The sequence below is a fragment of the Chinchilla lanigera genome, unplaced genomic scaffold, assembly GCF_000276665.1.
Source record: "Chinchilla lanigera isolate Chin_1 unplaced genomic scaffold, ChiLan1.0 scaffold00049, whole genome shotgun sequence".
NCBI classification, from domain to species: domain Eukaryota; kingdom Metazoa; phylum Chordata; class Mammalia; order Rodentia; family Chinchillidae; genus Chinchilla; species Chinchilla lanigera.
Window position 1 is genome coordinate 9,794,069 of NW_004955450.1, and position 25,312 is coordinate 9,819,380.

A 25,312-nucleotide genomic window follows, 5' to 3' on the forward strand; every position below is an offset into this window, starting at 1 on the left:
GTCCAGTTGACGTGGACATGAACTTTTTTCTGATGACAAACAAGAATACATTATATGTTTCACTTGCATATAAAATATATTCAGCAGAGCCTAAAAAACAATACAGCACACTTTCATAAGGCTTACATACTATGAAGTTGTGTAAATAGTTGAGGTGATATGAATCCTTTTGAAGACACTTAAATTCACATTGATATCAGAGTATTAGTTTTAACAATTTGGAGAAAACACTAACACTGTATTTCTTCACAGTGCAGCAGAGACCAAGAGATGATGGACTAATGGATTTAACAATGAATGACTATGATTTTAATTCTGGAAAGAGACTGCACATGTTAGATTTGGAAATCCAAGAGGCGTTTTTGTTCTTCATGGCTTCTATTTTAAAAGGGTATAGATCATACTTAAGGCCAATAACACAAGCCCCTTCTGAGACAGCAACAGATGCGGCCTCTCTGTTTGCCCTTCAAGGTGAGTGATTGCGTGGTTTTATAGCTTTCATTTTACTGAGCTTCACCTTGGGATAATTTGTTTGCTCTTTGGGTTAATAGTTCATATTTCTCAAAGTACATAACTCTTTGAAGGATATGTGAATACCAACTCCGTTAAACCATTTCCAGAAGACTAATTCTCTGGCACATTAAACTAAATATAATCCTATTAGCAAGATACACAAAAGAAATTACTTGAAATGTACAGAGCCTCCTAGGCACATACGTAGTTTTTCACTGTATTGCAAGTTGAAATACCAGTGCACTGTTGCCTTGGTTCATGAGCGCTTTTGTTTGCAAACAGTTTGGTTAACAAACAGAAGTGTTAGTTTTTGTTTTTTCATTGACTAACTTGCCTTGGGTGATGAACATGACCACAGCTATTTTTCCCACATGAGCATGATCATGGGCATTTTCAGAATCATGGAATGAATCAAGTTTGTGAATCGAGGCACCACTATACTTTCTCATCTTTCAGGACAGGCAGGCAGAGGAACCTATGGATGGTTACCACTACGCTTGAACAACCTTATTTGTTATATTACAGTGTGCTTTGTAAATATTACTGTCAGTACCACAGAATGAGAAAAATACAAGTTGGGAAAGCCCCAGAGTACAACTACCATCTTAATACATATTGACTTTCTTTTGTAGTATTTAATATTTGAAAGAAAATTTAATAAGTACATGTTGATACTTCTAAGTGCTAGGCATTGGGTATTTATTACTGTACCAAAGAGATACAGGTATGAAAAAAATGAAGTGGGAGTCCTGGTCTCTTCTTTCACAGGGTTTATAGTCCAAAGGATGACTGATAAGAAAATATGAGTGAGCAATTTTAGTTTACAACTTTAAATTATGAAAGCCTTCTGGAAGGAAAAAATATCTTAGCCATGATCTCAAAGATGAATAGAAATTAGCCAAAAAAAGGGATAGTGAGAGAGTGTTTCTGGCAAAGAAGTTTTTGCAAAGCCCTTAGAGCTGGAGAGCTTGAGCTCATGGACCTCAAGGCCGAGACCAGTATAACTGAGCATAATCAGTAGAGTGAAATCAGGAAATGGATTTTCACTCTGATTTGAAGAAGTAAGACAGATGTGGTGGTATATACTTGTAATCCCAGCTACTTGGGTGGCAGAGGCAGAAGAATCGCAAGCTGAGCGCAAGCCAGGGCTATTTAGTACTAGAGACCCTATCTCAGAAACAACAAAACAAGAAGGAAGGCACAATAAATGATCATCAGAAGGAACATACTACTGCTTTGAAAAGACATATATGTATTGTGTATGAGGAGAGGGTGAGCACATGAGGGTGTGCATGTGCACATAACATGCAAAGAATTTGGCCAAAAATAGCAATAAATATTTTCAAATAGATTAGTTTATGTGTAACCTTCAAGACAGTGAGGAAACAAGATGGTAAATTCTGGATGAAAATTGGAGTTATCTGGGTTTATATTCCTTTCCTATTGCTTTCATATTTGTCAGGTCATTTTCCCACTCAGGAATCTCAGCTTCTTTTTCTGAGAAATATTTTGGAATATGGGCAAGTTGGGGTGACATGTTGATCATGGTTTCTTCTATCTCAAAAATTCTATGAATCAGTGAATGATACATGTTCTCATAGTATGTATTTATGTTCAACAGCTTTCTTAAGAAGCCGGGACCGATCACATCAAAAATTTTATAACATGATGACCAAAACACAAATGTTTATTCGCTTTATTGAGGAATGTTCTTTTGTGAGTGATAAAGATGCAAGCCTGGCATTTTTTGATGATTGTGTAGATAAAGTAAGTAACAGCATGTCTACAGTCTTACTTTGTCTTATTTTGTGTGACTGCTGTAAATTTTATGAGTTACGGTTTCTGTTTATAGCTTTTCACAAAATCTGAGTTAATTCTGTTTTGATAATTGACCATTTAGCATGGAAGTTTGGGTGGCTTGCTAGAAATTATAAAACATACCTGTTTAGAAGTATCTTGCAGGAATTACTGACCTGTGGGTTTTAATATAAAATAGTGAAGTTCCTGACCCTGCTTGTACCTTTAGAGATTGGGAACTTTTTAAAGCCTTTTAACCTCCAACTTGAGCTTCCTTAATTTATACCTCTTCTTTTTGTCTAAGGTGGCTTTCACATGCTGAGTGTAGATGTGTAGCATAATAGGTATTTTACGTGACTGTTTGTACAATTGAGAGTGAATTTATAGGTTTAATTCTGCTGGCTTAAATGCATACATAAAACCATCTTTTTTTCCTTCTAGTAATAATAGCATTAAGTGAGATAGAGCTAGTTGTCTTCCCATGCTGGAGAGAGAGGATGTGGGACAACAGTGGTTTAGAGAAGGGGTGTCTAACCCTGAATAGGCAGAGAAGGATACACAGCCCAGTGTGGGTGTTGGAAACCATGCCTGGTACATAGAGCATCCATGCAGAGGCATCAGAAACCAAATGAGAAGAATTTCTATACAGAGGGAGGATAATGCAGTGTGGCAGAGCCTGAGCAGGTGAGGAAGGTGTCCCTTTGGGGTGGGCTCAGCAAGTGTTATGTCACAGTTTGATCTAGAAGAGGGAAGTACCAGTATAGAAAGTATGTAGTTTGGTCACATCCAATGGCTTGTCATTGGGTTGTGAGTAGAGGGTTGTCACAGCCACATGAGGGTGAAGTTGTCTGCGTGGGGGAGGGATAGCAGTGAGGATGGGAGAATGCTACATACGGGAGGGGTGATCCAATAAGTACATATTAAAGGTAATGACAGTCAGAGAGTCAGAGAGGAAAGTTACAAATACTGAAGTGGAGAAAATGAGAATGAATGCTAGAGTGTTGGAATGGAATTGGAGGTTTGGTGTGGTATTATTGGTTGAAACCGATAGATAATGAATATAGAAGTAAGTATATGTGTATATGTGTACATACACTTTTATTCTCTGTGTACATTGAGAGGACCTGGAAGCAGTCATACCCTAATAGTAATGTATAGCTGATGCATAATTTTTACCTTCAAAATACTATTCTCCACTAAATGAAGAAATAGTTGGTCCCAGATTTAGCATAGAGAAAGTATAAGATGAACCCTGAAGTGTTTTGTAGTAGAAAACAAGGGATTGCTCCAAGAATGATGGAGACATGATAAAAACACCTACATAGAGAAACTAATTTTAAGAAATTCACACTTGCAAATCTGGAACAACTTGAGCATCAAGCATTAGTAACAAATGAATCTTCTGAATAAAATAGGAAATGATACATCTGTCCAGATAGCAGTTGTTCAGTTTAAAGTCTGGTGAATGTTAATTTGTTTCATTTATACTACTAGTTTCTTGTAGTTCACTGAAAAAAAATTTTTGTGCTATTATGTTTGTTTCTTCTTTGCAAAAACCTTTTTTTGTCTTATACTCTACTTTGAAGATAATAACACAGTGTGATAACTGTTATTCTCATTATTTTGTTATGAAATTTTGTTTTATTTTTTCTTTTACAAAAGTCTGATGAAGAGCAGGATCTTACATAGTTGCTAAGTAAGGTCCCCCAAACTACATGTTAATGGCAAAGGAGGAAAGAGTAACTATATGGTGGGAAAACCTGGCAAACACCACTTTACAAATAGGTGATCAAAGAGAACACCCTTAATAACCAGACAAATCAGCATTGTGTGCCCTTAGTAGATAGCAGTGAGAATATAGCATCAGTTCTATGACTCTTCCTGCCCAAGATACATAAGCTGCATATTTTAAAAAACAAAAATTTAAAGAAAGATGCATAAGCTGTATAATTTCAAGGAAATACCAGACAAATAGGAATTAGAGACATTCTGTAGGTACCTGTTCTGTAATCCAAAAGATGTCAAGGTTACAAAAATAAAGGAAAACTTGAGAAATGGTCCTAAAGTGAAATAAAGACACTACATAGCCAAGTACAATCCATAGTTCAGAGTGGATCCTGTTTGGTTTTTTTTGTTTGTTTGTTTGTTTTTTTTGGTTTTTCTCTGGTACCAGGAACTGAACTCACGACCTTGCGCTTGCTAGGCAGGCGCTTTTGCCGCTGGAGCTAAATCCCCAGCCCTGATCCTGTTTGATATAATGTTTTCGGATACAGTCAATAAAAGTAGAATGTAGTTTGAAGATTAGATAGTATTAATATATTAACCTCCAATTACACTGTAATTGTGTAGGAGGTTGTCCTTTTTTGTATTAAGTACATATTAAAATATTCAGGGATGATGGGTCATCAGGTCAGCAACTTACTCTGAGAAAGTAAGAAAATAGTTATTTGTGCTGTACTCAAAACTTTGTATGTATATCCTTGACCATGTGCCAGTGATAGTAGAAAAAAGGAAGAAAGCAAAACTTTATCATATATTATGTCAACAATTTATAGTTGTGAAGTTAAAGAAGTCTGTCATTTTCAAATTTATGTGACTGTGAAAGAAAATCAGATTATTTTGGGCACAGCAGCTAAAATATAACACATCCCTCAATATTCAGAAATTGGATCAATTCTAAGTCTGACATGAAAATGTCCTTTACTGTTAAGGATCAAATGTGTCTTATAAAAATGAAAAGTGCTTCTCAGTAGGCATAGAATAGTAGTAAAAAACACTATTTTGAGAACCAGGAGTACTTTAGTACAAGTACTGTAAATATGACTTTAGTCGTTTCCCCTTTTAGTGTTTCCTGATCTGTGTTTTTAAAAGTGCTGTGAGGAGAGATAATTATAACTGCCTATCTCATGGTGTTCAGAAAAGGGTGGTATAAAAGAAAAACTACAAAATACTACAACAATTTATATTTGACTAGTTTTATTCAGATTTATAGATTAATTCATTTGGTTTTATTTCATGATATAGAAACACTCTGTTTTTAAATGACTTACGAATAGCAGGAACAGGTTCACATCCATGTTTAGGCTTGTACCTTTTGTTTTGGTTTAGGACATTTGAGCAATTGTTGATGTAAAAAATACTTTCTCTGGTGCTGATAGAGAATCAATAAGTTAAAGATGCCCAGAAATATCAGCTCTGCCCCTTGAAATGGTTAGAAATGGGAAAAGATGAATACATGCCATTACCTTTTGAGAATGTAATTCATTTTGCCATAGAAACGCTCATATAAGTGATAGTTAGCTATAGTTAAAATGGTACAGAGGTACAGTGTTATGCTATAGATAGAAATAATTTTGTATGTGTGGAATGAAACCACTTTTGAGGACATGTAAAAATAAAATTTTATAGTATGTACAATATAATACAGTAAATATACCTTTGAAGTGTACACTTCAATGATTTTTGACAAATATATTTCCATGTGACCGCAACTCCAAAATATAGAACATTTTCATCATCTCAGAATGGGCTTTGTTTTGAGGGAAGATGTATTTTCTGCATTTTAAACAGCCTATTTACAAATGGATGTTTGGAACCCTGCCTTTTTGTAAGTTGAGCTCTGCCTGTTTATTCTGAGAAGGAGATAATGTCCTAGCTGTTGACAAATTTTTCATTACAGCATTGTACCAAGAACTTACTTTTCAATATTTTAATTAAAACTTTAAGTTTACCTTGGTGCTTATAAAATTAGATATCGACAATACATAGATAGCTATGTCTTTAAAAATAATTTCTCTAAATTCATTTTTACTGGGATAATTGTGTTGGTTTTTATACATAAAGATGATGTTTCTGGTTAGCATATGTAGTGTGAATGTTTTTCCCATATGGTGCTGGGTTTCTGCTCATCATGCATATGGACCCATGGAGCATTCCTTATGACCAGCATCGTACATTTGTAGAAGAGTTGTTCTCCATGCCAAGCTAACTGAATCATAGGGGACCACATTAGTGAGTGAGGTTTAGCTCATAGCTTGCTTTATCCAGTAAATTTATTAAACCATATGGGAACTCTGAAGTTGTGGTAGGAATCTAATTAACAGTCCAGAAGAGAGAAATCTTGCATTGTTTCCTTTTGACCCATTTCATGCATCTTGTTCCCAAGCTTTTGTTTCAGATAAACTCATAGTGTCATATGTTTTGATGAATTATTTATTAATGTTGTAAGATACAGAAGACTTGTAATTTTGCTAGATACCTAGGGGATCATGTCTGAAGGAGTGTATCTTCGTTAACATAGGTGATATATTATGTTGTCTAGGTTTTTTGGTCAGTCACATGCTGTTGATGTGATGAGTATCAATACAGGAGAAGACTGGGACAGTCTTTTAAAAAAAATTTTGAGAAGTCTTAAAAAATAAAATTTCATTAAACGTATAATTATTGTTTCTAGGTATATGATTTACCTATGCAAATCTAGATCTAACAAAAGGTCATCTATGTATTGGGTTAACATTATACTTGAAGGCTTTAATGACTAGTCAGGAAATGAAAACTGAGAATACTTTAATTCAAGGAATTCCTTTATTATATAAAGTCAAGTGTCAAAGATCTAAAATTTAACTTAATAAATTTCATGCATAGTTGGAGCTGAGGTTAATTGTATCCCTAGTGTTAATTAAGCAGAACTTCCTGAAATATAAGTAACTGAACAATGTGTTACTACCATGAAAAAAGATAAGTAGGTAGATGGATGGATGGGTGGATTTTTTTTGAGACAAGGTCTTACTATGTTTTTGTTTTTGGTACTAGGAATCAAACTCAGGACCTTGTGCTTGCCAGGCAGGCACTGTGCCACTGAGCAATCTTCCCGGCCCTTCCTATGTGTTTTAGGCTGGCCTTGAACGATCCTTCTGACTCTGTCTCCTGAGTTCTGGGATCACAGGCATACACCACCACACCAAACCTGCCTTATATATTTTAATAATACCACAGTAGCACAATAAACACAAAAAGTCAGTGCTTATTTTTAATCTGCAAATTTTTTTTTTTTTTTTTTTTGGTCTTTTTGAGGCAGGGTCTCGCTATGCAGTTCAGGCTGGCCTTGAGCTCACTCTGTAGCCCAGGCTGGTCTTGAACTCGCAATAATCCTCCTGCCTCAGCCTCCCCAGTGCCATCACACCCGGCCTTTTCATGTTTTGATTTTTTTTTTCTTTTTGGTGAGAATGTTTTCTGAATATCAGTAACACCTTAAAAATAATAATTTATGTATAGGTTGGTTGAATAATTTTTTTTTGAGTGAACAAATTCTCTTACCTCTGGCAACTTAACTCTAGAAAGTAAATAATGTTAGATATGTATTAACTGCTAAGCCAATTATGACTGAGATTGAGCAGAAATAAGTTATTTCCTCTTTTGATCTGAGCATATCCAAACAGAAAACATTTGACTGACTTTATTTTATTTTATTTTATTGTCTTTTTGAGGTAGGATCTCTCTATGCAGTTCAGGCTGGCCTTGAACTGACTTTGTAGCCCAGGCTGATCTCAGACTCACAACGATCCTCCTGCCTCAGCCTCCCAAGTGCTGGGATTACAGGCGTGAGCCACCACGCCCAGCTTGACTGACTTTAAAAGCTGAAGTAAAACCAGTCATAATGGCACAGGTCTGTAATCCCAGAACTCTGGAAAGGTAAGGCAGGAGGACTGCAAGTTTGAGCCCTGTGAAACATTTTAGTGACTTAACAAGAACCTGTCTTAAAATTTAAAATAAAGGTATAGGGATGTAGGTCCGTGTGAAGGCCCTAGATTCAATCCCCAGTACAGAAAAAAAAAAAAAAAAAAGAAGTGAATAATGCTGGATAGAAATAGGAAAAACAATATGTGAGAATTGAGTTTCATTTATGACTAATTTAAGAACCATGTGTCCTTGTTCTTCACGTGGTTATATTTTAAACCCTTACAATCTGTTCCTGTAAAATTGTGCTTAACTAAGGGCAGTTCTGTGTAGCAAATAATCTGGTAAGATTTTTTTCTTGGTTTTCTAAAGCAGTTCTTTGCATTGTTTTCTGAGCATATTAATGTCTTCGGGAAAATGTAAGAGAATATGAAGATTAATTTTATCTTGCTGTGGGTGTTGGGTTTCTTTTCCTCTCAATAAAGACAGATGTTACTGTGCTTTCCAAAAGACAGAGATGCCCAACTGTTAAATGCCGGTAGGATTTATGGCACAGCAATTTTTGTAATGCTGAAATTCATCTGCAAGTAAAGAAAAAATATCTTTTACCAAGGTGTTGTCTGAGTTATTTTTCTTTCATTACTGAGACAAAATATGTGACAGCCAAAATTAAGGAAGGAAAATTTTACTTAGCTCACAGTTTGTGGAGGTTTCAATCCATACATGGCTGGCTCCAAGGCAGAGTGGCACATGGCAGAAGGCAACAGTTCATGACGGAGGAAGACAGCAAAAGCAACGACAGCGGCAGCAAGTAGCCTCTTTCCCTCCCTTACACTGTATGCAAACTACCCACCCCAGGGCAGGTGTAGCACTCCAATCCATAATCCCAACATTAGACCATAAGTCAGTCAATCATTTTGTCTCTAGAAGCCAACCCTGTGACTGCATGAGGCTTTGAGGGGGGCATCCAGACACAAACCATAACAGGTATTTAATCTGTAGTACAAATTTTTAAATTGTAAGAGTCCGTGCAGTATTGAGATTTAGAGCAGCTGTCCTGAACTCCAGGCATTTCCCATAAAAACAAAAAGGCTAGAGACTGGAAAGTAGGTACAAGTCTGGAGAGAAGCTATCAAAACAGAGAGAAACTGTTAAATAAATTAATAAAAATTAAAATATTCTTGGTACTCGAAGACAGTCAGCCTTACAGTGTGTCATTGTGGAGACAGCAGTAGTTTCCAGCCTTCTTTGCTGTAACCTTGAGCAGTTGTTCTAACCTTTTCTTTCACATCCATCTCTCGCACTTCGTCATTGCTGCCCTTGCTTATTCCTTAACTCCTTTCATTTGCTTAAAAGTACGAGTATAAAATGCCTTTCTTAGTTTTTGTTTTTATTTTTTATTTTTTTGTACCAGGAATCAAACTCAGGACCTTGGCTGCCAGGCAAGTGCTCATGCCACTGAGCAATATCCCCTGCCCCCTCCCGGTTTTGAGTAGCTCATGGACACCGCGTTCCTCTAGGGATATGTGTGATTTGAATTAGCATTGACATGTCTCTAATGTTGGTTTTAAAAAGTATCGTTAGGTTTCCTGATAACAGCTAAAGTAGTCTATAGTTTCTATTAAAAGTTCAGTTCTTTTAATGCATTTATTAAATTACTGAGTAACAGGAAGTATAGGAAATAAGAGGCAGAAAAAAAACCCATAAGCCTGGTACCCTAATCACCAGTCTAGTCTGCATCTACTTCCAGTGTTTCTACATAATTTCAAAATAGTTTTGTTTTATACATGACTAGATTTTATAAGCATTTATAATATTGCTGGCAAGTGTTTTAAGAGTAAATTAACATTTTTTACCACAGTAAAACATGACATAGTTTTAAAAGTTTAATGATTTTACAAGACTGTATTCTGTCCTTTTCATCCTACTTCTTGTCCCCAGAGGCAACCTCTTTCTCTTCAGCTGTGTCTTCAGTCATTTACTTCCTGTGTTTTTAATGATGCTTATTAGCTCTCATGTTGCTGATTAATGTCATGTTTACTACCACCACCATTTTCCCAGTATAGTTAAAGCATGAGTTTTGGTGAAGTAGTTGTTCAGTATTAATATTATTATCAATTTGTATGTAATTACAGCAAGGAAAGATATATGTGTGTATATATAATAACTAAATTTCCTTTTATATACTGCATAGATTTTTCTCACAATTTAATAATTGATCTAATTTTGTCTCATGATTGTTACTAATTCATCTCTGAACTTTTGTACAGAAGTGAAAAGTTCTTTTTTTAAACACATTTGATCTTTTAAAAATGCCTGTGGTGCTTTCCATTCTCTTGTTCTAATCTGAACTGATTGCTTTCTAGACCATCATCCAGGTCTTAACTTCACTTGGTAAACACAGTATTGACCTCTCTAAAGCTGGATTTCCTGCTTGCTAGCTTCAGTAATTGTGTCCTCCATCCTGCGCGGGGTGGTGGGGCGTTATGTGGAAACATATATTCTAATAGCTCACTGAGAAAAGTACCTGGGGAGGTTCTGTCTCTTTCCTTTCTTCCCCTCTCCTCCCCTCGCGTCTCCTTCCGTCCCTCCCTCCCTTCCTTCCTTTATTTGTCTGTCTCTTTCATTCATTCTTTGCCTACCTGAAAATCTTGCTTTCCCCCAGGACTTGATCATTTTGTTGAATTAAACTTCTGAAGTCATTGCTGCATTGTGTTTTAGTTTCCAGTGTTACTGCTGAGAACTCAAACGCCAGCCTACATTCTGTTCCTTTGTGCCTGATCCCATTTTCTCTATGGAACCTTTTAAGATCCCTAATGTTCTTCCTGAAATTTCGTAAGGATATGTTCTATGTAGGCCTTTTTTTCTTCATTGATTCAAGTATGTATCAGCTCTTTTAATCTGTGAATAACATTTCTTTCAATTCTGGGGAATTTTCTTGCAGTTTTTTTGTTTCATTTCTTTCATCAACTCTGTTTTCTTTTTCTGACACATTATTATTTGTACATAGCCCTCCTGGATTGATCATCTTGATTTTCTTTTCTCATGTTGTTTTCTTGCAATTGTATTTTTTGAGAGATTTCTTCAATTTAATCTTCCAGCCTTTATGGTGTACTTTGTCACTATGCTGTCATATTTACAATTCCCTACAGAGTCACTGAATGCTCCTTTTTCATATAGCGTCTTATTATTTTATGAGTGTAAGCTTGTTTTAGTTACTTTGAAGGTGCTTTGTCCCTGCATTCTCTGCCTCTTCTGAATACACTTACCTGTTTATTTTGTGCTTTTTAAGTTACTGGTTTTCCTTACGTCTGGGGATTTTTATTATTTATTTATTTATTTGTTGGTCATCAATTTGAAGAGGCAAAAGAGCTCATAGGAGCGCTCTCTGGGAAAGTGGGGCTTGAGGCTTCCTTACTTTTGAGTTGATAATCGTAGAAGAACTCATCTACTTCTTTGGAATCCCTGTAAATTACAGTGCCCATAATTTTTTTTTCCTTTTAGGTTGATTGATTTTCTTGAGAGGCATCCTCCAGTCTCTAGCCAGTCTCTTATTCTGGGGAACATGTGTCTAACTGCTAGTGTACTCAGACTTGAGTGGGGAAGATAACTGAGTTTTTCTTCTTGTTACTACATTTGCTTTACCTGTTTTTGGTAACCTTCATCTTCCCCAGTGCCCTTGAGGAAAAGACCCTCTGGCTCACCCAGGAAAACCTAACCTAGTCTTCTGCCAGCATTGGCCAGAGGTAATGTCTTGGGGTGGACTGTGGATCTGGGAGTCTTTAAGTGTGGGCTTTTATATAATCCTTCTGCTGCAACCTCGCCTGCACTCCCACTTAATGGGCATCTGGCACTTTTTAATTCTGTCCTGGTGGAGGAAAAAGGCGTGCTTCTTGGTTTCTCTCTTCCCTCCCCTACTCCCCGGCGCCTGGTAAGTGGTTTCCACTTTTCACAGGTCAGTAACTTAATACCTTCTAAAGTGTTTTGGACTCCAGCTCTTCTGTTGTCCCCTCTCCAGTTCATTTTCTCTCTTTAGGTGTTTTTCCCTCCCAAGCATCTTACTCTCATTTTCGTGAGATTTTGTGAACATTTTCTCTTGTCATTAGTTATAATTTTGAAACTTGTCCTAATGTTAGCTAGTTTACTTTATGAATTACCATTAATAATACTTTTTAATCTTGAAAATTACAGTATGTAATACTATGAAATTATAATCGACAATTTATAAAGAAGATTTTGCATATACTTGTTAATAGAAAAAATTTTAAATTTTTCTCTTTTTGTTTGGTTTGGGTTTCCCCCCCCCCCTTTTTTTTTTTTTTTTTTTTTTTTTTTTCTTTTTTTTTTAGGTATGCTGTGCCGTAATTCCTCTTTTTTTTTTTTTTCTGGTATCTGGAATCGAACTCACGACCTTGCGCTTGCCAGGCAGGTGCTGTCCCACTAAGCTAAATCCCCAGCCCCTCCTTCTCTTTAAGTTATAACTTACGAACAATTCTTGCTCTCTACTGTACTCGTTACACGTATATTGTTTTGGTTTTTTTCCAGTACCAGGAATCAAACTCATGACCTTGTACTTGCCAGGCAGGCACTGTGCTACTGAGCTAAATCCCCAGCCCCAGTGTAGTTATTGAACACTGAATAAGACTAGGAATTATAAAGCTTTTGCTTTGAAATTTTTTTTTTTTTTTTTTTTTTGTACCAGGAATTGAACTCATGACCTCACACTTGCCAGGCAGGCACTGTGTCACTGAGCTATATCCCTGGCAAAAACATATATTGTATGGTATTAATTTTTTCTTATAAAATACAGTTCTATGGACTGTATTTTGTCAAATGTATGAACATTTTTTGAAAATTAATGTCAGTGTCCTGCTGTTTGATTTATGAGTCTTATGAAGCAATTTAAGCCCTGTGAAATCTTCATTTTTTCTGAGTGTTACCTTGCCATAGTGTACTACTTAGTACTACTACTTAATGCTTTCAATATTGATAGGACTAAAGTTTATTTCAAATGTTATCCTATATATAGTGTATTTAAAAAGCTGAATGGAAGTTATTACATTTAATATAAATTCAAAAAATATTTAGAGCCAACTATTCTAACACACACGTGCATGCACATTTTAAAAAATGTTTCTGGACTATATTCTCGTGATTCAAAAGTGTAAAACAATATAAAAAGGTGTAAATTGGGGTATCTAGGTTCTGTCTTGCCTTTATCCATCTTATCCCTCTTCTCCATGTATTTATGCAAATGTAAGCAAAAATATATGTTCTTATTTTCTGTTTTTCATGCTGCAAAGATAGTGTATTGTGTACAGTGATTTTGTTTGCTATTTTAATAGTTCTCTGTATACTTTTTTGCAAATTGTTTAATCATTACCATACCATAATATTACCATACTATCTTCTACTATGGATACTTGGCTAACTCATAGGATTTTTTAAAATACATGTTTTTAAAATTCTTTCAGGTGGATATGGACAAGACTGGTGAAGTACGACTTATAGAACTGGATGAGTCTTTCAAAAGTGAACACACTGTGTTTGTAACACCACCTGAGATCCCCCATCTGCCCAATGGTGAAGAGCCCCCTTTACAGTACAGGTATTCAAGAAGCAGAATGTTTGAGATTGAAAGAGAAGCAATCCATCATCTGTGACATAGCTTTCTAAGGATTGTGGTATTTTCAAAAATCCAAACTTTACAGATACCTAATTTTTAGGTGGTAAGCAAGCTTATCCCACATCCTTTATTAAGTTTTGAGGTTTAAATGGAAAAATATATACATAGTTTTATGTAATACAGATTTGGGCAGTTTTCTAATTTATCTCCATAAGTATAAATATTGCTCAAGTGATTAGACTGCCCCATTCAATTGCAGCACTTTTATTGTAGAATTTTTATTTTTCTTCTTACTAAAGATCATTTCTTTGCATTCACTTCCTCTTTTCTTCCATTCACATGTTGACAAATGTAACTTTGGTCTACAGAAAGTTAAATCTAATGTAGGGTCAATGTTTGTGGCTGAGACTTGTACGAGATAATTTCTTAAGCCATTCATATTTACAAAATTTTTAACTAATAAAAATTGAGAATTATTAGAATCCATTATTGCTAATTTAGGAAATTTTGTCACGCAGTGCTAAGTGCTGTGTATTTAGGCTTCAGTGACACGTTGCTCCTGCCTGCAAGTATAGTGGGAAAGAGGGAAACGTGCTGAACGCAGTAAAATAAGGGCTGTGGTAGGAGTAGATTCATTATTTAATGAATAATGGATACATGTATTTTTCCTTTCAGATTTTAATTAGTTTTAATTCTTCAGTAATGCTTCTTATTTTAGAGAGTCTACAACTGTTTTATATCTGTAAGTTTTTAGTTACAGGTTGTTATTTTCATTAAAAAAGGATTTTTCAGAATGTCCTTATTTATGACTTGTATTAAAAGTTTCAATTTACAGACGAAAAGTTGGTGTGCCAGGTGTTTGTGAGTTAGTTCACAGGCTCCTTGACTCTGGCTCTTGTCTCCCATTGATGATGTTGCTCATAATCACTTTTTAAAATCTGTCTTTTGTTAAAGATACTTAAAATATTTCTGTGAATACTTCCCTTCCTTTTTGCTTCTAAACAAGACCTCACTTCTTTTATCTCTTTAGTACTTTCTATTTCTGAATCTTTTAGTGTGTTTCACTAATAGAGTTTTTCTTGGGGCTGGGGATTTAGCTCAGCAGCACAGTGCCTGCCTGGCAAGCGCGAGGTCATGAGTTCGATTCCTGGTATCAGAAAAACAAACAAACAAACAAAAAATACAGTTCTTCTTTCTGTGGTCTGTTGTTGTTTTTTTTTTTTTTAATATAGTCATGTTTTCTGTTTTATTTATTTATTTATTTGTTTATTTATTTATTCATTAGTACCGGGAATCGAACTGATGACCTTGTGCTTGCCAGGCAGGTGCTGTGCCACTGAGCTATATCCCTGGCCCCTATGGTCTTGATTTTAGCTTTATAATTCTGCTTTTAGATTTATTCCTTTTGTAATTACTTAGTTTAAAACATTCCCAGTTTTTAAGAGTCTAGTCATTTTTTTCTTGAGACTAACAGTATAATTTGGGTATGACCATAACAGCACTGGAAAAACAACTCAAATGTCTTTAATAACTACAGTGGGTACTCTTCATCAGAGATGCTCATACTCGCATTGTGTGTAAAATGAAGAGGCATTCCATAAGGAATATAAAGCAGTCTCATTGGCACCTTTTGTATGTGCAATGAATTTTTAGAAAGGGCATGGTTTTCCTGAACTTTCTTGCTGTTTTACTCCTGCACATTTGCTCATTACTAGTACTTTCTTATTCTACTGAATTTACCTGTGGTAATACCAATTATTTATCTGTCTTATTATATTTAGGTTTCTTCTTAACTAAGTAAAGCTGTGTAATTTTATTAATATTATATTAGTAGGCTAATTTTGTTGCTTTTGGCCACTTCGTTTCTTTTCATCATGTGTTTCTCTTAGTTGCAGCATTTTAAGTGCCCAGAATACTTTATTCTAGCACCCTAATTAGACTACCCCCTCAGCCAATTCTAATCTTTGCTTCCTCTTTTCCAAACTCAACCTCTCCAAATTCTTGTTTTGTTTTGTTTATTTAATATATAAATGAGGTCCTGAACAACCAGGACCTAGCTAGCTAGTCTTACAAATCAGCTCATAATTTGAAAGCTAGGCCTGATGTCTAATATGCCCCTAAAGCTGTTGCTTTTATCTTTTTGAAAGAGGTTCTACAGTAAATGTTAATCCAAAGCAGTGAAGTCATTGGTTGTGTTGGTTGAAAGATAATTGATTTCATGGATCCCTTATCAATAGCCATACTTTCTAATGTGCTTGCTATATATTTACATAAATATTGGCTTTTAAAAGTTTGAGGTCACTTTGGCATTTGATACCAAGTTCACTTAAGTATATTTCCCCCCTCTACCACAAGGTACACTGAGTCTGTATTTGGCTATAACATTTTTAAAATATTAAAAGCAATGTTAGCATAAATATATATTGAGTATATATTATAGCCTGATGGAGGTAGTTACATTCTTATAAGTTACTGGTTATAATTTTTTTTAGTTCATAGCCACTGTGATTGTCTATGTGTGGTTGAGAATTTTTTTTCTTTTTTAAAACAGCTATAATGGATTTCCAGTTCTTAAGAACAATTTATTTGAAAGACCTGAAGGATTTCTTCAAACACAGAAAAGTAAATTGCCTTCAAAATCAAGTAGTCCTAATAGCCCTTCTCCCATGTTCAGAAGAACAAAACAGGTACTTTGAAATTTTTTAATTCTTCATATATTCAAGTATTAGAATGAGAAGTAAATTTGACACTCATCCTCCCTTAATATACTTTACCACCCTGTGTATAACTATTACTAGATTATTCTCTTTATGCACTCTGAAGATAGTTTATAGTATTCTTACATCAGGAAAGTATCCTAGTCACCTTGTCTTAGAACTTTATTTTATATATGTCATAATACATAGTTAAGAAAAGCTTGAAAATGTATTAATTATACGCAGATTTTTCTTATGGAAGCATTATAAAAGCATGTGATTTTTACTTCTTTAGCATTCCATTAAATAAGGTAGCCTAAGTCTAAGAGTATTAATGAGATTTTTGCATTTTTTTCTAGGAAATTAAATCAGCCCATAAAATTGCCAAGAAGTATTCTTCTATCCCTCAGATGTGGTCTAGGTGCCTACTACGCCACTGTTATGGGCTGTGGTTTATTTGTCTGCCAGCTTATGTGAAAGTATGTCATTCCAAAGTCAGGGCTCTGAAAACAGCCTATGATGTGCTAAAAAAAATGCAGTCAAAGAAGATGGATCCACCTGATGAGGTAACAGTTATTCTTTATACCGCATCATTCTGTCCTAGATTTGTGTACATAGTATTTTTGTTCCTGTCTCCTATTCAACTTGTGTTTCAGGTGTGCTACCGCATTCTCATGCAGCTCTGTGGGCAGTATGATCAGCCAGTGCTTGCAGTTCGAGTACTTTTTGAAATGCAGAAAGCTGGTGTTGATCCCAATGCAATTACTTATGGTTATTATAATAAGGTAATTATTTTGATTTAATGGAGAAATAATTATTTTTGTCACTATAAAACCTTAGTTTAATGGCAGAAATACCTGATGCAGAGGTTATTTGGCATTTATTTTAGAATATCCAAAATACATTTTGTAAATCAGTAAGAATTTTCTGTTCTCCATCATGTGATACAATCTACTTTGATATTCTTTAGCTTGATTCTAGAGCCAGTGCATGTTCATTTATAAAACTTATTTCATTATTTTATTTTTTTGAATGAATAGGCTGTTTTAGAAAGTACCTGGCCTTCAAGAAGTCGCAGTGGCTATTTTCTCTGGACAAAAGTAAGAAATGTTGTTTTAGGAGTAGCACAGTTCAAAAGAGCTTTAAAGAAACATGCACATTCATCACAAACAACTCTTTCAGGTAATTAAGGGATACATGCATTTTACTTTTTCTTCAGAATTAGTTGAGTGGTTTGCATTTTGTATTTTTAGAAATTTTTAATATTTTGAAAATACTGGATATTTTCTGGCTTTTATTACTATTGAGCAAATTCTAATACAAGTTGACTATCCCTTATCCACAAAGCTTGGGACCAGAAGTGTTTCAGATTTAGGATATTTTGGGGGAGGATTTTGAAATACTTGTATATACCTAATAAGATATCTCCAAGGGGGAACCAAGGTCTAAACAGAAAGCTTTTATGTTCCATGTACACCCTGTACACATAGCCTGAAGGTAATTTTATGTAGTATTTTTAGTGTGCCTGCATTGAACTGTGATCTGTCACGTGTGGTTGGGTGTGGAGTTTTGCACTTGTGGTGCCATGTTGGCACTTAAATTTTGGATTTCAGATTTTTGGATTAGGGAAGTTGAACCTGTATTTTTAGAAACTTAAAAAAATTTTTTTTTCTTCAGTTAAATTATCAACCTTTGCGGTCTTGTTTCAGTGTTCATTGATAATTCACAGTAGGTTTCTTTGTGTTAGTTTATTTTGCTGATTATGTGGCACTTTTCATGTTTATTACATTAGTAGATTATTAGCTTGAACAACAAACTCTAATGTGTATTTTTGGTGTCTCATTGAGTAGTAAAATGCTATCAAATTGTGTTCTTAAGCAGATGGCAGTGACCTGGATACTGTTAGTCATGGCAGCATGGATAGTGGTCATGGGACACACACTGTGGAGCAGGCACCTTTTAATACGGGTTTAATCAGAGTGTATGCTACTGATGATAGATCTAGTACAGGTTTGTGTGTGCTTATGTATATATTCATTATAGTACATTTTCAAAACAAGATTTGCTAGCCTGTGTTTTTAAAATTTTTATTTTCAGTGATGTGTTTAACTGTCACTTTTTAATTTTATTGTTAGGTACTTGATTTCATACTGAATGTAATAACTACATGTAATTTTATACATTCTTTATTTGAGAGTTTGTAAAGTACTTAAATCAAGAATTTAGCCTATAATAATTGAACTCTGGGTAGCCACAGATCTCTTCACTGTATCTTTCGCTTTCTTTTTCTTTTTTCTATTCCTCCTTCTCCCTTCCTTCTTTCCTCCTCCTCCTGCCTCCCTCCCTCCCTTCATTCTTCCTTACAGCACCTACCGTCTTTTGTGTACATGTGGTGCTAGAGACTGAGCACAGGCCCTTACAGTGGTAGGCAGGTGTTACACCACCAAGCAGCCCAGCCCCTTTACCATGTCATTCTCTTGGATATTCTTTGTAATTCTGAAAATATTGTTAGATTTTGCTCTATTTCTTAGTAGTACTATAGCAATGCTAATTTTCTGGTTTTAACATTGTACTATGGTTATATAAGGTATCAGTGGGGAAGTTGGATGAGAGATACCCCAAGAACTCTATACTATGGTATTTTTGCAGATTCTTATGCATCTTAAACTGTTTTAAAATTAGAATTTTAAATATTAAAATAGCATTGTAGCACTGAAGAGGGCGTGGGGTTCATTGAAATACAAGATTTGTATATGAACCTTTTCTATAGAAGCCAACACACTTAAAAATGTTACTTACATTATTCTGAGTTTTACTACATTTAAAAAATTGTAATGATTTTTAAATAGTATAAGCACACGCTCTTAATGGACAGAAACTTTTAAAATCGAAACATTATTGATGAAATAGGAGTTTATCTGCAGTGTCAACATTTTTTTACCTGTCTACTTTTGTTTCTACTTTAAGATTAACAAATGTAATCTGATTGTGTTGAAATACAATATTCATAGTAATTTCTCCTTGGCTGGTTTTATTTCTTGATAATGCAATGTGAATTTAATCAGTTATAGCAGTCATTCTCAGGCATTAAGACTGAAAAATGATGAGATCTTTCATTTTTAACTATGGCTTTTTAAAAGGCTGTCTTAAAACAGTACAGAACCTTATAAAGGCATGAATTTCAAGATTATCTTTACATATTTCTATCTGTAATTTCTTCACAAATGGGACTTCAAAGTTTGTTTAAAAAAATACAAACTCAAAATTATAACAAAGGTATTGAAGTAAATACCTAGTGGTATGTAATATAATATTTTAGATTTCTCCACAAGTTTATGGAACAGTTTTATTTTTAGTCTAATCATGGCAACCTTGTCTTAACAAATCTGAGAATTTGAGATTCAAACAAAAAGATTAAGTTAATGCCAGACATGGTGATATGTGCCCGTAATCCCAGCACTTGGGAAGCAGGGGCAGGAGGATCATGAGTTCAAGGCTAGCCTAAGCTACGTATTGAGACCTGTTTTAAAAAAATCAGAACCTTGTCTTTTGATACTAACCTAATGGAAACAATTTAAAGATGATAACAAGACTCTTCAGCAAAACAGTGTTATCGTTTTCTTAAATTTATGTAACTTTTGCTTTCTTAACAGTAACTTTAACGCTAGGTATTTTTCTTGTTCCTGTATATTAGTATTTCATGTGCAATCCTGTAATTTTTCATTTAAATTTTGAAAAAAATTAATTATTAATAAATTTAAAGAAACTTAACTCCTTGGTAGAGTCATTAGATACTGAGCTCCAGTGGCCTATGTATGAACGTTCTGTTATGATATATCTTCCCCACTACCTAGTTGAAACCCAGACCTTTCCCAGCAGAGGACATGGACTGATTGGTCTTTGTCTTTGGTGTCCACGTAGTAGTGTGAATGAACTTTTGATTGCACTGTGGAGCCAAAAGTAAATTGTTTGGAGATTTCCTACATGAATGGAGATATGATATAGATAGCTAACCAAATAGTGTTTTCAATTAGGAGTTATCCAGAACACTAATACGTTGTTCTTAATTTCATGTGCTTTCTCTAAAGAAGCATGATAAACAACGTAGGGTTTTTTTTCTTTTTTTACCAGGTGGCCAGTCTGATCTTGGATATAATTCATTGTCTAAGGATGAAGTTAGAAGAGGGGATGCATCTACTGAGGATGTTCAAGAAGAAAAAGATAAAAAAGAGAGTGATTCTAGTTCCTGTAGGTATTGTTTAAGTTGAAAATATGTAAAATTGTGAATTTATATACTCATAAAAAATACAAGTGACTTTTAAGTAAAAAAGTATGTTTTAGTTGCCATTTTCTTGTTACAACTGTTTCTTTCATTATAAGCTGTCCCTACCAATAATACTTTCATACAGATTTTTCAGGTATGACCTCAGTGTCAAAACACTGTCCAAATATTGTAAAGGGAATGATGTATAACTCACAAAATATTCTTTTTTTTTTTTTTTTGGTTTTTCTCCGGTACCGGGAACCGAACTCATGACCTTGCGCTTGCCAGGCAGGCGCTTTGCCGCTGAGCTAAATCCCCAGCCCCCACAAAATATTCTTACTGTTGGAAAAATATAGATATGCATCTGTGTATGTATTTAAACAGAATCTCTTTTGAGGTTTATTAACACTTTTAGTTGAAGTTTTGTTATGAGCTGTGACGTATAATTACCCCACACACACACTTCCCTCACCAAAAGTTCACTTTCACAGCTAATACAGAATTTGTGCGTGAACATCACATATGACCAGTACTTAATAATTTGATCCATGCTTTGAGGCCTCAGATAAGAGGAATGATTTATTTGTGGGTAACTAATACATAATAGAGAGGTATCCAGCATATTCTTATCACCGGTTTTCAGGTAGACATGTTTAGGACTAAAGGCTACTTCTCTTTCTACCTCCTATAGTGTATATAGATTCATTTTATTAACATTTTCATTTTCATCTTCATAGTGTCAGAGAACGAGAGTGCAAAAGGAAGTGCCGACTGCCTTCCTAAGCTAAGTTACCAAAGTTCTTCCAGTATAGTCCGCCTCAGTGGCACAAGTAATAACAGTGGTGACAAAATATCAGGAGAATGCACAGGTGAGTTGAATAGAACACATTTGTTATATGCAGAATGAATTATACTATGACCTAGTGAATATTTGTTTTTAATGATTTTTAGTTCTTCCCAGTTATTTTAAAAATATATTTGTACAACCTCTCATGGTATAGCTTAGTAGTTTGAGTTTTATATTTTATGACTTACTTTGTTCAAGCTTTTATTACAATAATATGTGGCACACCTCCTACTATACACTGCCTTTTGAGTTTGGACTTCTGGGACTTTCTGGAACGGCAAAGTAGGAGCAGGAGAAGTGCTAAGTCCAATGGTGCCGTACAGCTAGATAAATTTTTTTTGCGTTGAATTTGCTCAGTAGCCAAGGTTGGCTTTGAGCTCGCTGTTCTCCTACACCAATCTCCTCAGTGCTGGGATTACAGGTGTGGTCACCATGCCTGGCCTGGCTTTTTATTTTCTTTCGTGGTACAGTTAGATAATTTTTAAATGAAACTTCTGGTTCTTTAGTTTTCGTTTTTGTTTTGTTTTTTTCCAGTACTGGGAATCGAACTCACAACCTTGTGCTTGCCAGGCAGGTGCTGTGCCACTGAGCTAAATCCCCAGCCCCTGGTTCTTTAGTTTGCATACAGGCAAAAAGAATAGTCCTTCAGGTAGCTTAAGTAACATTGTCCTTTTTTTTTTTTCTTTTCAAAGTCCCCCTTTTTGTTTGTAGTAATGGGGCTTGTACCCATGACCTCATATGTGACAGGCAAGCATTCTGACATTGAGCTATATCCAGCCCTTTTAAAATACTGTTTTATTTGGAGACAGAATCTCGCCAGGTTGCCCAGGCTGGACTTGAATTTGAGATCCTCTTGCCTCAGCCTCCCAAGAAGCTGAGATTACCATCTACCACTACACTCAGCTCAAAGTGTTTTTTACATATTATTTTGTATTTCTCACTCCAGCAACATTTAGCACTGCTTTTTTTCCCCCTTAGGTATTGGAGATTGAACCCAGGACCTTTGCACTGAACTGTATTCCCCAAGCCTTTTTTGTTTTGTCCTTTGAGATAGGATGTCGCTGAGGTCCCTAGACTGAACTTGAACTTAGGTTCCTTCTGCCTCAACCTCCCAGAATGCAGTGGTTTCATGTTTTCATTACTCTGTTCATGCTTACTCTTTTTTTTTTTGGATTTGCTTTTACTGCCTTTTATGTAAATATTATTGTAAGTGATCCTTTGATCCTGACATTTTGTTAGAGTAATAAATATCTGATCATCTGGCTTTTGGTTACCTTGTATGCTCAACAATTCAGTATTATAGGGGCTGGGGATTTAGCTCAGCGGCAAAAGCACCTGCCTGGCAAGCGCAAGGTCGTGAGTTCGGTTCCCGGTACCGGAGAAAAAAACCAAAAAAAAAAAAAATTCAGTATTATAAAAACCTATAATGGATTTCATTAGTATGAGTTAGAATCATTAGTTTGTCCTTGATATTTTTGACTTGAAAACTTTCCACTTGTTAAGTACCATGGATTTATCACTACTGCTAAAGACTATATGTATGATTTGGAGCATGATTATATTTCAAAAAAATTTTTATCTTATTACATACTAGTACATACTAGGATTCAAAGCATTTTTTAGATTATGTTTTGCAGTACAGTATTAGATACTTAATTTATACCAATGAATATATATTCACATATGCAGACATGTACTGTGTATGTTTACACAGTGGTCAGCTGCTAGAAGATATGGAAGTAAATAAACAGATGTTTTAATACTTGATTGGATGGTAAAATAAAATCATCATCCTGTAGTCCTTTCATGATTATTTAAAAATTTAATGATTTGGTAAACATACCTTGAATTACTGAGAGTTCAACCCGAGGAAGGTATAACTCTCAAGTGTTTCTCTAAGCTTACTTCTGGTTTAATGTGCTTTAACCTTTTGTCTTTACCCATAACAAAATATATTATAATATAATATATTATGCTAGGTTGTCTATTGACTGCAGTTGTTGCCCAGTGGACAATATTCATTCAGTAAATATTTTTTGAGCTTCTGTTGTTCACTGCCATATATCAGGTATTGCTGGGGTTTTGATAAGGAACAAAAATTAAACAGAGCCCCTGCATTTGTGGAGACAGCGGGTGGGAGGAAAGAATGGAAAGATGTTAATCGAGTAAATTTAAAAATAGCCTGAAATTAAATTTGTGAAGAGTGGCTATAAGTTGCTGTGAGAACATACAGTAGAGATGTGTTTTGTTTGTAGGGGAGGGGTGATGTTGGCTGGAGAAGGCTCCCTTGAGAATACGATTTTTGTTTTTTGGAGTTGTTTTATGATTTTTGAACTTAGATCTGAAAGAAGAATAGAAAATAAGCAAGGATAAGGGTGGGGAAGGAGGAATTGCGAGGGTGGATCCCAAGTGGAGGGAATCACTGACATTTTGTTAGAGGCTGTGTAGTAGGAGTCTTGTCACAGTGTGTTCAAAGGTCCAAGAAAAGGCTACTCTGTTAAATATCAGAAAATATGATTAACAGTAGCTTCAACAAATTCAGATTTATTTTTCTCAAGTAGGAAATTCAAAGTTAAGTACTTATTCTAGATACTGAGTAAGGGCTTTGCCATCAGTTTTCTTGACCTAACTGTGATTAGAATATGGTCACCTGTATCTCCAGGCATAATCTTACCTGTTCAAGGCAAAAGAAATGGTTAAAAAAAAAAAAAAAGAGTACAAACTACTTCTATCCCTTTGGTCAGGAAAGCAAAAGTTTTTCCAGAAACCCTCATAAACTCCCACCTTAATGTCACTGGTTAGGATTATGTCATTAAAGCCACCTGGACCAAGGAAATTAAATCATCTGTAGCTTCTGTGTTAGAGGCATGCAGAATTAATCCTAGTCTGGTAGAATCTAGCGTGTGTGTAATTTTAGGATTGGGCAAACTTTTCTATAAAAAGTCATAATAAGTATTGGGTCCTTACAGGCCATATACAGCTTGTGTTACCTATTCTTCTGTATGTGTACATGACTTTTACAGCCCTTTATAGATATAAAAAGCATTAACTGTATGGAAAAACAGGCCTTGGACTAGGTATGGCTCAGAAATGTAATTTGCCAGTGTATGGTATAGCCTAATAACCAGCTTTGTCTTTTGATCAGAGCATAGGGCTGACTTTGCAGAAAACCCTTGCTCATCTATTTGAATGCAGTTCCAGAGTGTTATATTTGAGTTACAAGATTCCTGTAAGCTTTTTATAATTTTAACCTGTCAACCAGAAAGTTTCGCAGAATATCAGAGGAAAGTATGTCTTTGTCTCTATCCTCAATCATAAACTGATAAAGGAAAAGATTGCCTCTCTTATATTCTCTTTTCCTTATAAATGATATATGCTTTTTAAATAACAATAGTTTTTAATTTTTTATGGCCTTACTATTATCTTTTATCTCTTTTCCTGCTGCTGCATGTATCACATGGCAGGAGAAAAAAGACATATTTTTAGTAATTGGGTAGTTGCAGAGATCTAATTCTGTTGAAGAAAGCATCTAAGAATAATTGACAGTACTTTACCTACATTAATGCTTTTTAAGACTCCCACATTATAAGGATGATTAAAGATATCAGAAACCTAGATTTTTGCTTTCAGCATTCTTAACTAAGAAATTTGGTTGGAAGCAATGAACAGTGTTTCTGAATAATGTGAGGTAGCCATTCATGTTTCACTGGTATAAATTTCTAGTCAATATGTTAAGCAAATATAAAATTACTTGCCCATGTTTATAGTCCCAAAGATTTGATGATTTAAAGATAAAGTTTATTTATGATTAAGTCAGTATAGCTATCATCTGTTAGGTTTGGTTTGGGGATTTGTGGGTTTGTTTTTCATTTTAATAAGCAGAGGACTCAGAA

At 35.0% G+C, this 25,312-nt stretch overlaps 1 protein-coding gene across 7 annotated transcripts in view; it reads left to right on the forward strand.

Annotated features, from left to right (window-relative positions):
• Positions 1–25,312, forward strand: part of Dennd4a (DENN/MADD domain containing 4A) — a 128,070-nt gene that overhangs the window by 70,835 nt on the left and 31,923 nt on the right. For 3 of the 7 annotated variants that reach the window (XM_005393707.2, XM_005393710.2, XM_005393708.2), the window contains 10 exons: positions 253–471; positions 2,135–2,280; positions 13,461–13,594; positions 16,164–16,299; positions 16,668–16,874; positions 16,965–17,093; positions 17,349–17,490; positions 18,187–18,318; positions 20,440–20,556; positions 21,310–21,441. In XM_005393707.2, coding sequence (XP_005393764.1) covers positions 253–471; positions 2,135–2,280; positions 13,461–13,594; positions 16,164–16,299; positions 16,668–16,874; positions 16,965–17,093; positions 17,349–17,490; positions 18,187–18,318; positions 20,440–20,556; positions 21,310–21,441 — 1,494 coding nt within the window. The remainder of the gene's footprint in view (positions 1–252; positions 472–2,134; positions 2,281–13,460; positions 13,595–16,163; positions 16,300–16,667; positions 16,875–16,964; positions 17,094–17,348; positions 17,491–18,186; positions 18,319–20,439; positions 20,557–21,309; positions 21,442–25,312) is intronic. The other 4 variants (XM_005393709.2, XM_005393711.2, XM_005393712.2 and 1 more) reach the window with 2 other exon arrangements.